The sequence below is a fragment of the Prionailurus bengalensis genome, chromosome C1, assembly GCF_016509475.1.
Source record: "Prionailurus bengalensis isolate Pbe53 chromosome C1, Fcat_Pben_1.1_paternal_pri, whole genome shotgun sequence".
NCBI classification, from domain to species: Eukaryota; Metazoa; Chordata; class Mammalia; order Carnivora; family Felidae; genus Prionailurus; species Prionailurus bengalensis.
The window spans coordinates 154,865,157-154,882,615 of record NC_057345.1 but is presented as its reverse complement, the minus strand read 5'-3'; the positions used below and the strand labels follow the sequence as shown (position 1 = coordinate 154,882,615).

The window sequence follows — 17,459 nt, the reverse complement described above, 5'->3', positions numbered from 1 at the left end:
CTCAGTCAGTTAAGTGCCCAACTTGGGCTCAGATCATGATCTCGTGGTTCACAAGTTCAATCCCCATGGTGGACTCTGTGCTGACAGCTCAGAGCCTGAAGCCTGCTTCGGGTTCTGTGTCTCCTTTTCTCTCTGCCCCTCTCTCCTCATGCTCTGTCTCTCTCTGTCTCAAAAATAAAAATAAATAAATAAAAATAAATGTTAGAAAAATAAATTAAAAAAAGTAAATGAATGGTAATATACTATACTAATATTAATCAAAAGAAAGCAGGAGAAGCTATACTAATTTACAACAGGGTAGACTTCAGAACAAGGAAAGTTATCAGGGATAGAAGAGAATTGCATAATGATAAAGGGGTCTCTTCTCCAAGACTCATAACAATCTTTAACATGTATTTGCCTAATATGGAGCATGAGAATATGTGAGGCAAAATAGAACTACAAAAAAAGACAGATAAATATACTATTATAGTTGAAGATTTTAGCTATATCAGAAATTGATACATCCATCAGGCAAAAAAACAGTAAGTACATAGTTGTGTTCAAAAAATACAATCAATCAACTGAATATCATTGATGTCTATAAACTACACCCAACAACAGCAGAATACATATTTATCTCAAGCACACATGGGACATTCATCAAGATAGATGACCTTCTGGGCTATAAAACACACCTTAACAACTTTAAAAGAATAGAAATCATAAAAGGTCTGCTAACAGACCCAAACAGAATTAAACTAGAAATTAATGACAGATGAACAGCCAGAACATCCCGAATATTTGGAGATTAAACAACACACTTCTAAATAACACATGGGTCAACAAAAAATTTCAAGAGAAAGTTCAAAATGTTTTAAACTATATTAAAAATTAAAATATAATTTATGAAAATTTGTGAGATGTAGTAAAAACAGTGACTACAGGGAAATTTATAGCACTCAATGCATATATTAGAAAAGAGAAAAAGCTAAAATCAAACATCTAAGTTTCTACCTTAGAAAAATACAAAACCAAGTGCAAATTAAATCCAAAGTTGGCAAAAAATAGTTAAAAATTAAAAAAGAAATGAATGAAATTGAAAATAGGAAATCAATAGAGAAAATCAATGAAACCAAAAGCTGGTTCTTAAAAACACTGACAAAATAAATAAGCCTACAGGTTGGTTAACTAAGAAAAGAGAGAGGGCACAAATTTGTAATTTCAGAAATCAAATTAGCAATTTCAGACATCACTATAAATCCCATGGACATTAAAATGATAATAAAGGAACACTATGAACAACTCAATGCCCACAAATTTAATAACCTAAATGAGAGGGACCAATTCCTTAAAAAATACAATCTGCCAAAACTTACAGATGAAATAGACAATGTGCATAGGCCTGTATCTATTAAATAAATTGAATCAATAATTAATAAGTTTCCCAAACAGAAACTATCAGGTCCAGATGGATTCACTGGCGAATTCTACAAAGGATTTAAGGTGGAAATTATACCTGCTCTCTACAATTGCTTTCAAAAAATAGAATCAAAAGAACTACTTTCTAACTCATTCAAAGCCAGCACTGACCTACTACCAAACCAAAGACATAACAAGGAAAGAAAACTACAGACCAATATCTCTCAGGAACATAGATTCAAAAATCCTCAACAAAATAATGAATCATCTCAGTATTGTTCAATTAAATATTATTCAATTTCAATTAAATTGAATCCAACAGTGTACAAAAAGAATTATACACCATGGCCAAGTGGGATTTATCCCAGGTATGCCAGGCTAATTCAAAATTCAGAAATCAATTAATGTAATCCATCACATCAACAGGGTAAAGAGGAAAAAAAAAATCACATAATGATATGTAAAATAATTACATGGTTTTCTCTTATAGTCTATTAATGTGCAAAATTACATTTATAGATTTTTTTTAGTTAAGCCATCCTTTCATACTTGGGGTATACCCAACTTGGTCATGATATTGTTAATTTTTCATACACCGTTAGCATCAATTTGCTAATACTTTACTTGGAATTTTTGAATCTATATTTTTTAGTAAAATAATGCTGGAATTTTCTTCCTCTTAATGAATTCTATTGGGATTGAGATTACTAATTTTGACTATGTCACAATTACTAATTTTGCTTAACAAAAAACTGCCACAGTTAAAAAAAAAAAGAGGCTGGGAAAAGATATGTACACAATATGTAACTGACATAAGTTGGCAAGCCAAATATATAAATAACTCAAACAAATCAATAAGAAAAAAAAGACTAACAACCAAAATCAAAAGGGTAGAAGATATAAAATGAAATTCACAAAGAGGACAGCCTAAATATTTAATTACATTCATCAAATATTATAAAAAGATTCTCAACTGCACTATAGATTGGGATAATACAAGTTTGTACAATAATTATATACCATTGTAAAACCCATCAGAACAACAAAACTTAAAACAAGGAAACAACAAAGTCCTGGTGTGGTAGACAGTGCAGAAAAATAGGAGTTCCATCTCTGCTGGTAGAAGTGTAATTGGTACAACTAATTTGTAGAGCAATTGGGAATATTTTGTGAAGTTGAAATATGCATGACTTAGTTCCTAACAATTCTACTGCTAGAAAATCTGTCATTCGATATACACCAGAAGGGTGTAAAATGAGAACTTTAACAATCTTAATTAATTATAACAACCTTAACATCTGTCTTTCAGTAGGAGCATGGCTAACCGAACTGTGAGAAATAAAATAAATAAACTGTCCTGCTCACATCTACATAATACATCTTGAAAACTGTATATTGGGTAAACAAACACTAATGCTAGGGGGAAAATAACATGTACAATATGGGACCATCTTCTGTAAATTTTGAAAACACACAAATCAATGTTATTTATGATTTATGACTACAAATGAAAGAATTAAAATATAAGTATGGATAGAAAGATACACACCAATTTCATGAATTAGATGACATCAGGGATGAAGAGAAAGGAATGGGGATGGGCGAAGGGGTTTCTAACACAATACTAAATGTTTATTTTTGTGGAACATATGACAAAATGTTAACATTTAGTTTGATATAGAACTTATTTTATAATCCTCTTCAGTTTTTTCATGTTTTGAAAATGCTTCTTGATTTTAAGTAAAAGGACTTCTTTAATAAGCATTTGATAAGTACTTGTATTATATTACCACTCTTACTGTCCCTCAAACCTTTCTCTATAGGATTCCTTTTGTGATTTGAATATTCCCTGGGCCAGTTTCCTCATCTGTAATGTAAGAGTGAATAGGTGACCATGAAGATTCTATCTCATATATTCTAAGTGCTTTCTCTTTCCCATCCTCCTTACACCTCCCACTTCCCTGTTTTTAAGATTCACTACCTGAATCCATCATGAATCCATCTTTTCCACTCTTAAGTCTCCTTTTCCGAAAAGTCATCAGGAAACATTTGACCAAAGCATGCTCAGTAATCAAGTTTGCCGAAACTCTAGAAAAGTTTTTTGTTGGGTTGGTTGTTTCCCATTTAAAATAAAAGTCCTACATTTTCATCTGTCCTCTCTAACACAGAAGATGTGTAGGGAGGAGGAGGTGGTGGGAACAGAAAACATGCTCCATGGGAGCAGGGGTGCTACTGCATTCTTACCTGGGCGTAAGACTCCATCCAAAGAGCAGCAGCTAACTTTGGAGTGGACTAAAATGAAGCCATCGTATCTCTTAGCACAATCTGGGTAGGGCAGCACAGAACAAACTGTACTTTCCAACTGGAGGTGGGGCGCGGGTGGGGAAAGACTGGTGAGGGGAGAGAGGGCTGCCCAGATCAGAAGCATCCCGTGTAGCATCCTGCCTGAGAAGGAGGGTGCATTGGCTGGACGAGCTCCCAGAAGAAACCATCCGGGGCTGCTTCAGCCCAGCAGCCCGCGCCCCCGCTGAACTGCGGAGGTGGGGCCAGGAGCGGCCGCGGGACCGCTCGCTCCCCTCTCCCGCCGCGCGGGCCCCCGGATGTGCGAGGTCGCAGGGGAGGCTGGGAGAGCAAGAGTGGGCTTCCCAGACCCGCAAGCCTTCCGCTTGCTGAGGACTCTGTTGCAGCCATGGGCTACCAGGCGCAGGGGCCCGTCATCCTGCCTCAGGTAAAGCTGGGGACTGGGGCAGCTTCTGAAGCCAGGTCCCTTCCAGTTTCATTCACCCTGCAACAGAGGTCTGCTGCCTTGGGTTTTAGCACTGCAGAAAGTCCTCCAGGAGAAAAAGTTTTGCCTTCCTCTGACCTTTTTTTTTTTTTTCTTGGCAGGTACTTTTCAATATACCCCTTTAATCTTACAAAATCGCATCATTGGCTCCCTAACTGAGCCTGTATTCTGGGATTCCATTCAGCAGTCCGTGAACTTGGTGCAGCTATAATTGGGACATTTTAGGATGGAATTTGTTTACAATGCTCTGTTCCTAGCTGTTATTGTTGTTCTTTGTTATTATTATTATTATTATACGTTATATTATTATCCTGCTCTCATTTTCTTACCGTTATCCTACGTTGCATATTTATCTGACACTTTTCTAATATTTGACCTAGTAAATATTTAATTGCCAATTTATATATCAAAATAGAGCAATCTGGATGACAGAGAAACGCTCGTTTCTGAACATAAGCACAAAGGGAAAACTTGTCGTCAGTCCACAGCTGTTTTTAATGTTGTCAACTCGATTATAGGATCTGGTATAATAGGTAAGTGTTGTTTTATTTTAAGTTTTAAATGAAAAGACAAAACTTAAGGCTCTTACTCTGTTGCTAGTATCTCTGATTATTTTTGAGGAAAAAATATTAAGTATTAAAATTGGTAATTTTTTCCCATAAAATCACCTCCTTTTTTTCCAGTGTAACCATGTGCACTTTTATGCTGAAGATGAGGTTCTGTTCACACTCTTTCCTCATTTGAGAGCATCTTCCATGAGTGGCAGATAAAGTTGGAGCTGCATATGGGATCTGCTGAATTTATTTTTATGGGCTCTATGGTCAATTGATAAATAAATAATAATATACTTTTTCCATCTTCCTGAAGTGTCCACCATTACTTGAACCACCTTTCTATGACCTTCTATAGTGTAAATCTCCAGATATTTGGAAATATTGAAGGTACATAAGTTTAATGTGAAAACAATAATCTTGTGAATAATTAAATCATACCGTGTTTCCTTGCCTATCTAGAGTTAAAGTACAAACTTATGATATATTAATTTTAAGTATCATTTAATTAATAAGTAGATATTGGTTAAATGAAAATACATAGATTTTTTTTTTAATGAAGGAGCCAAATAATCAGAATTGAAAGAAATGAGCAGCTCATATTTTCCCAGTTTGAAGCAAGGGGAAAATTCTGACAAAATTAGGTGCGTTGCATTAGAGTAATTAAGGCAATTATTTTTTCAGTGCTTATCATTCTATTTGTTCTTGGAAAACATCCAATTTAAGAAACAGCAAGACAAAACAAAATCCTGCAAAATTCATTGAGAATACTACTTTTTCCTGTAAAGTTTTGACCTTTTAGTTACAGTCATCATTGAATGTTCATCTGGATTGAGTTACTTTTTTCATCTGTTGCAAGCTGATGTGTCTCTTGATTTTCCTTGATTCCATATATAGACAATTCTTTTTGGTGGTACACAGAATAGAGGTAGGTGAGGCAAAGTAATCAAGTAGGGGCAACGATTTGTTTGAAATTCTGCTCCCATGAACCAGAGAGGTGTGGGCAACTCTGCCAGGCAGAATTCCGGAGTTAATGCCTAATGTGAACACTTTTAAGCTGATTCGTGTCAGCAGCATTTAAAAGTGCCTCTTAATTATGTACAGCAGATTTTTTAAGGAAAAATTTTTCATGGAATAAATTCTTGATGGAAATATTTTAAATACATTTTATCTTAAATATGTATTTCCCATAATCTAAAATTGACCATTTCCCAAAAAATTCATAGGAAATACTTTTATATAACCCTTCAGCTTTATAGAAAATACTTTTGCCTTCTCATTTTTCTCTCCTTTTCCTACATGGTCACCATTTTGATTCTGGCATTAGTCTTTCCTCATATCCCCTTTCTGTAGCCTTATTACCTTCTCTGCTTTCCCAGCTAGCACGAAAGGAAAGCTTTAGGTCATTACTTTCCACATATTCAAGGTCATGTTCCCCTCACCCTGAAGTGAACATTATTTGTGTGAACTGGCATCTTGCTGCCTTCTTATTCTTATTCCGTCACCTCATAAATTTGCTTTCTTGACATGTCCTTAGCTTGCATTTTATTCTGAAATAGTATTAACATACTAACATTTGAGTAGCCTTGTGCACTGTTTACAGCCATGTCCTGTAAATATGTCACTTCATGAGCTTGTTATATATAGGAATTGGGGGGAAACTTCTAAATTTCTGTATGTTTTATTAATGTGACGGGTGGGGCATTTTATGTTTTTTTCCAGGATTACCTTACTCAATGAAGCAAGCTGGCTTTCCTCTGGGAATATTGCTTTTATTCTGGGTTTCATATGTTACAGGTAAAATACTACGTAATTGCTTTTTCCTGCAACTTAAATTGTGCAATGATGATTACACACACACACACACACACACACACAAATAATTGAATTTCCTAATTAAGAAGTGCATCAAATAATCCTAAAGAATTTAGACATTTATGTCCGAGAAGATTTACTTTGCCTACTAATCCTCTGAACAGATTAGAAAAGCATTATATATCACCAAGCCTAAATCCTTTTCATGTGCCTTTTTTCACTTTGTGCAGAGAGCGGTAGATGGGGGAGTCATTTTAAAGGCTGGGAGAGACTGCTCTGAAAGTGTAGACATCAGGCCTTCCTCTCCCACAAATACCTTAAGCAGATGCACATGAATGAGCAATATTTTCTAGCTATTTTTGTGCAGGTAAGACTGAAAGGCCTGGTGCTCAACCAGCACCTTTCAGGGTGTCCACCACCCGCTCCCCACGGTGCCTGCCCAGGCTCCCTACTACCACTATCTTAGAGGGCAGCAATAAGGTGCTTCTCTATCACTTCTCTTCTGCTTCCCCCTTTTCATGTTCATTCACACTCACGTTTTGCTACTTTACAACTCATACTCACCTCCTCTTCCTGGTGTTCTCATCCCTGCCCTTTTACCCGGCACCCCCCCAACTCACCTCATGACAGACAACCACAGGGTCCTTCCTCTACCTTAGGGTCACTGTGAAAGAGGCAGATACCACTTGCGGTGGCTGTTGGTATGGTGGCTGCTGTGTGTGGTTAGTTGGATGCCTTTTACCAGGCAATGCAGAACTCCTCAGCTGTCTGTTTCTTCAGTTGACCTGGCTCTCGATGGTGCCACCTTCCTGTGAGGTAATGATGCCCAGCCTCTGGCCAATGACTGACTGGTAGGAACACAAAAGCTGACCTCCCAGCCTCCGGGAGACACCAGTGAGTGTTGCAGGTGTAGCTCCAGAGGGCCTCCACCACAGGGATTGGGCTGAGGATAGTCTTCACCTGAGACCATGCGCTGGCTGAGCTGTTTCCCTTCCCCTGTCCTGTTCTTCCCCTTCTCTCGAGGGCACTCCCTCAAATCCCATGCCCAGGAATCTCTGGTCAGCTCTGCTTCTGGAGCCCAAGATGCCATCCCCTCACAAAATCTCAGGTTTCCAAGACCAGCCTTTAACTCTGCTGTTTTTTCCCCTCAGGCTGAGGAAGAGAGAGTAAAGCACACAGTAGTTACCACAGTAGCTGCAGGAGCACTGGGCTGCTTTCCTCCCTGCTTTCTTCTCACCACCTGCTCTCCCCAAACCTAAGCTGCTTTGAGCTTCTAAGCTCTTATTTTGTAGCTTAAGACCCAAAACTGAGTAACCCATGGGACCCATAACGTTGTGCTTATTCAGAGTTTCTGGTGTTTAAAAATTGCATTCTATTCATGAGAACATTCATCACACTAAAAAATCCCATTCAAGGATTACTCTTGTCGTTTTTAATTTCCTGTTTCCCAGTCAGTCATCACTGACAAATAATTTCCACCCAGGCATAATAACCGTGGATTATTTAAGCGCGCTGTAAACATTTACACACACTGTAAGCCAGTAGATAGAAAAAAATTAAAAAATATATATCACCTAAGAATTAAATACTTGAGAATTGACAATTTACCCAAGCCAAATCACATTATACATAAATAAATCATAATGTGAATCACTGTCTCAACTAATGCCATGCATAAACTTGTAGCAGTGACTGTGAACAGCCTTTTGCAAAGCCATATATTGCAAAGTTACTAATCAGTAGAAATTAGTTACTCTTATTCAGTTGCATGATCAAAATATTTAAGTAACTTTGATGAATAAAGGATGACCACACAGAAGCAAAAAAAAAAAAATTACAGACTGTGATTCCTTTTATTTTTTAATTAGGACTTAAAGAGGAAAATCTACAAGTAGGATATAATACTGAATTTTTCTTTCAGTTGACACTGTAGGGGCCCCTGGGTGGCTCAGTCAGTTAAGCTTCTGACTCTTGATTTTGGCCCCGGTTACAATTTCTCATCTCTCAGTTTGTCATTTGAAGCCCCACCCCACCCCCCACATCCCCCCAATCCGTCTGTTGACAGTGCAGAGCCTGCTTGGGATTATCTTTCCCTTTCTCTCTCTCTCTCTCTCTTTCAAAATAGATAAGGGGTGCCTGCGTGGCTCAGTTGGTTAAGCCTCTGACGTCAGCTCAGATCACGATCTCACAGTTTGTGGGTTCGAGCACCATGTCAGGCTCTGAGCTGTCAGCACAGCCTGCTTCAGATTCTGTGTCTCCCTCTCTCTCTGCCCCTCCCCCACTTGCACACATGCTCTCACACTCTCTCTCAAAAATAAATAAATTTAAAATGAACTTAAAAAAATAAATTGACACTGTAATTACACAATTGTTTTTCTTTATAATTATTCTTTTTTTTTTTTTTCTTTTTAAGGCCTCTAATGAGATATGTCCAGCTAGGAGGTAGTTTTTCTGTTTTCATGTTTTTGAAATGTTGGGAAATAAAAACAAATTGTAAATATTTACAACAAATGCTTTAGTTTAATTTTTTAAAGATTTTTATATTTGTTGATTAGAGTATAATAATTTTTATTTTTCAAACATACATACTGATTTAAAAGAAAATTTTTATGTTGGATAACATAGACTCATTCATGGATTTATCTAAAATTTGCATGCAGTATATTTAAAGACTGCATAATGACAACAGAAAAAAAAATATTGCATTCAAATTCCTTCATAGCTCAGCCACAATCTGAATTTTTAGTTTCATCTCCAACTAATCTAACATCTCTTTCACATTGTCACGAACATTACCATGTGTAGAAGTTATGTTTTAGCTATTCTGGAATATTCCATCCTCTGCAGATTGTGCTGTCATGCTGCCTTCCCATGGATAGTCTCCCTGCTTGACATTCTTTTTCTTCTCTACCTGGTGAAATCCTGTATATCCTCCAAGGCTTACTCAACTCCTCTGTGAAGCCTTTCCTGGTTTTAAACAAAGGCAATATAATTAATTTCTATGTCTTTTGTGATTTTAGAATATTTTTAAATATACTCATTAGGCCATTTATTACATTGAATTTTGATCAGTTATGTAGACATCTAGCAATCCTGCTATATTAATTCATTCAACAAATATTTAGTGACAACTGCTGTCATTATACCAATGAAGAACATTATTCCTGCCTGTATGAAGCTCACGATGTTGTGTCAGGCAGACAAAGACATAGAATTATAATACTTTATGAAAATGCCATAATAAAAATACATAAATATGTGCATTATGATACGGATGCTGGCACTTAACCCAGTCTCAAAGGGGCAGTCATATTTTGGGAATGAAGAGACACCTCCACTGACTGTTGATGAGTGAGCAAAGAAAATGGAAGGGTACTCTAAGCAGAGGGAAATGTGGAAGTGCAAAAGGAAGCTGTGTAAGTGATTCCATCTGGCTAAAGCATAGGGTTGATGTTCGAAGGGGAGAGAGATGAAGTTAGAGGTTTGCAGAGGCATTTATGAAGGCTCCCATGTAATGATCATCATTACTGCTTCCTTCGGACTGGCTGGATCCTAAGCGTAATGCAGCCACTGTTCTTAATCCTTCATAAGTAGATATTCTACTTCATGGAGTATGTTCTACTCTTTTAGAGAAGGAAATTGAGCCTTTGATAGGTTAAAAGACTTGCCCCAGGTTAGCAGTTATTGACAAGAAAATTGTAACTTTGACTAAGTGCATGGATTCTGGAGCCAGACAACCAGGATCTGAGTCCTGACTCTTCCTTTCTAACCCTGTGAAGTTCAGCAATTTGCTTACCCTTCTGTGGCTCACTTTTCTCATCTTTTAAAGGTGGTGGGTAAAAATTGCACCTGCTTAGAATTGTTGTGAGAATTAAACAAGTTAATATGCATAAAGCATTTAGGAAAAAGCCTGGCACAGAAAAAAGTGCTGTGAAAGTATTTGCTAGTATTTTTCTGGCTGTTATCATTATTGTTATCAGACTCCAAATACAGAGCTTTCTCCACCACCACATGCAGCCTATAGAAAATAACCAAAAGTAGCACAAATTCCCGTTCATTTAGCCTGTAATAGCATGCTAGGCATGGTGGTAGACATTTAAATATCATAATCCTCACAGACTCTTCAAGGTTTGGTGTATTGTCTTACTTTACAGCTGAGACTCGAGAAAATCAAGTCTTTCACCCAAGATCACACAGCTAATAAGTAATTTTTTCTGCCTCATGAAAAGGATTTTTTAATCCAAAAGCGTTAGAGGATTCCCTGGGAGGATTTTAAGCAGAAGACATGATCAGGTGTATGCTGTGGTCAGGTCCATCTGGTAGAGGGGAGACGTCAAGAAAATCTTGGTAGGGAAGGCATGTCAAAAGTATCTTGAAGAGGGGCCAGATGGGTGGATGGGAGAACTATTAGGAGTTTTTGCAGTAATCAAGGAAAGAAATGATAAAAGCCTAAGCCCTCAAATAAAACATATTAGAGATTAGAAATGAGGGGATACTGTTGAATAATTTATGGTGCAGTAGTTAATGGACTTGGTGACCAAAAGAATATAGCAGGCGATGGGTAATGAGAAGTCTATGGTGATTCTCAAATTTCTACTGATATTGTTAATAATTTGGAGAAATATAGATGGAGAAGCAGGTTCCAGAACAAATCTATAAATTAACATTTGTGCATTACAAAAAACAAAGATGTCTATGAGATGTCCAAGGTAAAATGTTTATTAGCCAGCTAGATATAGAAATTGGAGTTTGGAGGAGACTGGTTTAGAGATACAATGATGGTGGTTAATAACAGCTGTATGAAAATTACAGCCACAGGCATGAGTAAGATCACAGTAGTTCATTTTGAGGAGTGAGAAAAAAGTCCCAAGAATCCAGGTTTTAAACAGAGTGAAAGAAACTGGTAAAAACAAACAAACAAAAAAACAGAAAACAAAAAACGGTATGATTGGTCAAAAGGTAGGAGGAAATCCGCTCTTTTGCAGTCAGCGCTCAGAGCAATGTGCATCTCTGGGGACAAGTGGCACAAGCACCACAAGACAGGGGGCAAGAGAAAGCCCTACAAGAAGCACAAGTATGAGCTGGGATGCCCGCTGCAAACCCTGATTGGCCCTGCCGCATACACACAGTCCATGTTGGGGAAGGCAGGACTGTGCCTTGAGACTGGCCGTGGGGAACTTCTTCTGAGGCTCCCAGTGTTGTACACGCAAAACAAGAATTATTGATGTTGTCTGTAATGCATCTAACAATGAACTGGTCAGCACCAAAACCCTGGTGAATAACTGTATCGTGCTCATTGACAGCACACGCTATGACAGTGGTAGGAGTCCTACTGTGCACTGTCCCTGTGCTGCAAGAAGGGGACCAACCTGACTCCTGAGAAGTTTTAAACAAAAAACAATCAAAAACAAACAAAAAACATATTTCAGAAGAAATATGATGAAAGGAGAAAGAATGCCCAAATCAATGGTCTTCTGAAGGAGTGGTTCCAGCAGGGCAAGCTTCTTGCATACGTCGCTTCAAGACCAGACAGTGTGGTGGAGTAGGTGGCTATGTGCTAGGGGACAAGAAGCTGAAGTTGTATCTGAGGAAAATCAAAGCTCGGAAAGGCAAATAAATCTTCCTGCTTCCTATCTTTGGTCATGTTTATTGTTCTGTCCAAAAAAAAAAAAATGGTAGGAGAAAATCCAAAAGAAAGTGAAGTCACAAAGGCCAAGGGAAGGTGGTTGAGGAAGAGGGGAATGGTAAACAAAAAAAATTGCTAGGGCGCCTGGGTGGCTCAGTTGGTTAAGTGTCCCACTTTGGCTCAGCTCAATATCTCACGGTTCATGAGTTCAAGCCCCATATCCCACTCTGTGCTGACAGCGCAGAGCCTGGTGCCTGCTTAGGATTCTGTGTCTCCCTTTCTTTCTGCCCCTCCCCACCTGTGCTCTGTCTCTGTCTCTGTCTCTCTCTCTCTCTCAAAAGTAAACAAACATTAAAAAGTTTTAATGAAAGAAAAAACTTGCTACTGAAATAGCAAGTTAGATTAAGATTTAGGACGCGTCAGTTGGATTTATCAACTTGGAGCTTACTGGTGAATTTGTTGAAAGAAGATTCAAGAATGTTGGAGGGAATCAAGGTGGAAAGCATATTGCAATGATGTCTGTTTTTTCCTTTGTATTTTAATGCATTTCCAAATTACTTTATGGATAAAAAAAATCACCTGTGCTGGAAGCATGAGCAAGAGAAGAGAAAGAACAAGAATCATACCCTGTACATAGCTGTGTACCCAATGCACCTTCAATGTCATTCATTTAGTATTCAAAAAACATTGATTTAAGTGGGGGGGAAGGAAAGAGAGATCAGCTTTTAATTGTATAATTTCTATATATTTGTGTCTTCAAATCCAACTCTAAAATGAGAGCTTAAGTCTTTAAAATATAAATTACAAAAAAAATTCTTGGGGTTCTCTCATAACCACAATAACTGTAAAATAAAGTTCCTACTTGTACTTTGTTATAAAACAAATGATCTGATTCTCCTCAATCTATTTTTTTTTCCTGAATGCTTGCATCATTTTTCATTCTTGGTTTTCATACATTGAATGTCTATGAAATATTTGATTACCTACATTCTGTTGCTTGGACAGTTGAGCCACATCCTGTTAAAAGTCGTTACATTGGTTAGGTTAGAAAAGTAAAATGGAAAACTGATGCTTTGTTTCTAGTCTGCATACTTCCTTCTGTCCAGGTCATTGCACAGATATGTTAAGTGTATTTGCATCTCAATTGAAAAATATATGACCGGAAATAGTACTGTTTCATGAAAGGTAATGTTTTATGAGAAGAAAGTGAGCCTTGCCATGCCAATCTACTGTGGCATTAAATTAAACTCTTCAAAAAGTTTCTTTGAAGTGTTTAAGTCAAAATATTTTTTAAAACTTGTGTATTAAATGCAATCTGACATTGTTTAATTGCTATTTTTGCCGCAGACTTTTCCCTTGTTTTATTGATAAAAGGAGGGGCCCTCTCTGGAACAGACACTTACCAGTCTCTGGTCAATAAAACCTTTGGCTTTCCGGGATATCTCCTCCTCTCTGTTCTTCAGTTTTTGTATCCTTTTATAGGTAAGTTGATTCCTTTTACAGGTATATCCTCATAGGTAAGGTGACAATGAATATTGGAATTATTTCATAAGCATACAACTATTCTTGAAGAAAGTAGCTTTAATAGTAGATTAAAAGTGAATAGGTAAGGGAAACCTGGGTGGCTCAATCAGTTAAGCATCCTACTTCAACTCAGGTCATGATCTCACAGTTCGTGAGTTTGAGCCCCATGGTTCATGAATTTGAACCCCGTATCAGGTTCTCTGCTGTCAGCACAGAGCCTGCTCCTCTCTCTGCCCCTCCCCCCTCGCACACTCTCTCAAAAGTAAACATTTAACAAAATAATAAAAAAACAAAAGTGAATAGGTGAAATAATAGATTTCTTCTAAAGCTGAAATACATTTTTTGAAAACCTAAGGGTCTGTGGAAGCCATGTACAAACAAGGCCAACATGCAATTTAAAATTTGTGCCATACTGGTGAGCATGTCTTCTTAGGTGCGTTGTTAACGTTTACCAGTGGTCGAATTGACTTGATTTTTAAAATCGGTAATATAGAAGCTATTGTTCAAACCAGTAGCTCCTTATGTCTTCATGGAAGGCTAAGACTATTATTTCCCCCAAATCTTATTTTTTTAAATGAGGGGGTATTTGGGAGCCTTCACAATTTTCTATTATTGTTCCTTGTTTTGAGCAATGCACGTGTTACAGAAAACATGTTTGGAAACTGAACTTTAGTAACAAAACAAATCACATTTTAATTTTAATTAAAAAATTTTTTTTAATGTTTATTTTTGAGAGAGAGACAGAGACAGAGACAGAGCATGACGGGGGAGGGGCAGAGAGAGAGGGAGACACAGAATCCTAAGCAGGCTCCAGGCTCCGAGCTGTCAGCACAGAGCCTGATGCGGGGCTCGAACTTGGAAACAGTGAGATCATGACCTGAGCTGAAGTCAGATGTTTAACCGACTGAGCCACCCAGGTGTCCAACAAATCACATTTTAAATGACTACCAAAACTCACTATTATTTAAAGGTGTTCTGTCTGGAAAAGAATCGATTTGTAAGGTGAAATTGTTTTTGTAATATAAATTTATATTCTCCCATAAATCTGTTATCTAGTTATTTTTGAAGTTGTACATACTCATAATCACAATACATATTTGAAAGATGTAGGAGTATGCCAATATTTGGGAATAACATTACTTTGAAAATCAGTGATGGGTATTAAGGAAGGCACTTGTTGTGATGAGCACCAAGTGTTGTATATAAGTGATGAATCACTAAGTTCTATACCTGAAACTACTATTACACGGTACATCAACCAACTGGAATTTAAATAAAAAATTGGAGAAAACACTGCTAAATGCAAAACAAAATTTTATTTTTATTATTTAAAAAAAAATTTTTTTTTCAACATTTATTTATTTTTTGGGACAGAGAGAGACAGAGCATGAACGGGGGAGGGGCAGAGAGAGAGGGAGACACAGAATCGGAAACAGGCTCCAGGCTCTGAGCCATCAGCCCAGAGCCCGTCGTGGGGCTCGAACTCACGGACCGCGAGATCGTGACCTGGCTGAAGTCGGACGCTTAACTGACTGCGCCACCCAGGCGCCCTGCAAAACAAAATTTTAAATATTCAAGATGAGATATGCGATGGCTTATCAGTAACTGTATTATTTTCATTATGTTTTTAGCTATGATAAGTTACAACATAATAACTGGAGATACTTTGAGTAAAGTTTTCCAAAGAATCCCAGGAGGTGAGTCAATATATTTATTTATGTATTATTCATAGTTAACGTTGTTCATAATAACTTACAAGCAAAATATTTGCAAGTGGAAGAATTGGATGACTTCAGATATCTAGCAATATCCATGATCCATTCTGATCCTAAAGTATTAATCTACCTTTATAGACAGTTTAGTTCTTATTTAGCTGTTTAAAGGATATCATTGCTATTCATATACTTAGAATACTTTGGATTTTAAAAATCTTGTGCTACATATCACCAACTCTCTGTGGTAACATTTTTCATGTACTGTTTTTACTATGCTGTTTCTTAAATAAGCAAGCTGACTTTCCCATTATTTGTATTAAGATATAATTTAATACAGTAAAATTAGCCCTTTCTAATGTATAGGTCAGTGAGTTTTGACAAATGCATAGCCATATATCCACAATCACAGTCAAAATACAGAACAATTCCATCCCCTCAAAAATTTTTTCCTTATTTCCCTATGTAGTCAAACCCTCCTTCATGTACAGCTCCTGGTAACCACTATACGATTTCTCTCCCTAGTTTTGCTTTGCCCAGAATGCCAGATAAATGGCATCGTATATAGGTAGATTTTCAAGTCTGGCATCCTTTACTGAGTGTAATGCATTTGAGATTCATCCAAGTTTGGGGGTGTATCAGTAGTTTGCTCTTTTTTTATTGCTGAGGAGTGTTTCATCATATGGACGTACAGCAGTTTATCTGTCACCTAGTTGAGGGACATTTGGGTTGTTTCGTTTGGCCTGATATTGAAAAACCACTATGAACACTTCAAGCAGACCTTTTCAACATGTGCCACAACCCCACTCCCTGTTTGACCTTGCACTATATCATGGCACGTTAAATAACTTAGAGGTCACGAGTCTTTTTGTCTTGAAGAGCTTCCCGTCCAAGCCACATAATCCTCAGTTCATGGTGACCTAACTCTACAGTTGTTATCATCGTTGACAGCGATGCAGATACACCTTTCCTCTCAGTGCTGAATCATTCATCCTACACACCTACAAACCGAAAGAAAACAAAACCTAAAACTAGAAATCACACCTACTCCTTTCACAGGGTTTAGTGGAAACGGAGATCAGGGAGACTTGACCATCAAATCACAGACACACTGTTTGCTGGCTGTGTGGCCTTGAGAAGGTTAATGCCCTCTCTGATTTCTAGTCTCTTCATCTCTAAATTATAAAGTAGAGTACCACCTGCTTCATAGAATTGTGTGAAACAACAGAGGTAATACCGACGGTCCTTGGCAGACAGCAGGCTTACCCAACACTGTTAGCTCTTATCAGCAGCTTCTGTTCTAGCCCCCAGCCTACAAATCATGTTTTCATAAACTGAGATCATGTGAGTGGAAGAATGCCGTGTATAAAATGTGACCTAATTATGTAAACTTTCTATTTTCATCAACAACTGAGGGAAAAAACAAGAAAAAATACATTCACATGTCAGCTGTGATTATCTTTTAATTGGATTCATGAAGATTTTTTCGTTTCCTTTGTTATGTTTTACGTTTTCAAAGGAGCATATATTAATTTAGAAAAATCTTTTTATCACTTTATTTTCTTATTTGAAAAATATATATATTTACTAGGAAATAATAGAAAACACAGACAAAATAGAGGAGATAGAACATACCCGTAATTTCTTTGTTTGGGGAAAACCAGGTAGGGACAATTCTTCCAACAACTTTCTCCCTACTTTCCTTCCTCCCTTCCTTTTTAACATATACCTCCAGAGTCTTAAGAATATGTATGACTTCAGATATTCACATGACTAAGATAATACTATACAACTTATTCTATAATGTGCTTTTTCTCTTAGTAGTAGGGACACACTTTTATATCAAATTATAGATACCTATCCTATTTGCTTTGATGGTAGTTCAGTATTCTCCTGTATAATATCAGCTGTACAACAAAATAGACCAAAATTAATTTAAATTTCCCCAAAAGAGAAACATTTCGATCACATTTTTGTTGTTTTTTAGTTATAAATAGTATATGGATATATACTCTTCATATAAATAAAACACCTTCTACAAAGCT

The 17,459-nt window shown here is 37.2% G+C and overlaps 1 protein-coding gene and 1 pseudogene across 1 annotated transcript in view; both read left to right on the top strand.

The window, feature by feature from the left end:
• The first annotated feature begins 3,663 nt into the window (after window positions 1-3,663).
• SLC38A11 (solute carrier family 38 member 11) overlaps window positions 3,664-17,459 on the top strand; it is a 58,356-nt gene continuing 44,560 nt past the window's right edge. The window contains exons 1-5 of the mRNA XM_043576929.1: window positions 3,664-4,129; window positions 4,602-4,719; window positions 6,460-6,534; window positions 13,526-13,660; window positions 15,334-15,399. Of these exons, the coding sequence (XP_043432864.1) occupies window positions 4,091-4,129; window positions 4,602-4,719; window positions 6,460-6,534; window positions 13,526-13,660; window positions 15,334-15,399 (433 nt within the window). The 5' untranslated portion in view covers window positions 3,664-4,090. The remainder of the gene's footprint in view (window positions 4,130-4,601; window positions 4,720-6,459; window positions 6,535-13,525; window positions 13,661-15,333; window positions 15,400-17,459) is intronic.
• Window positions 11,109-12,288, top strand: LOC122481399 (annotated as a pseudogene).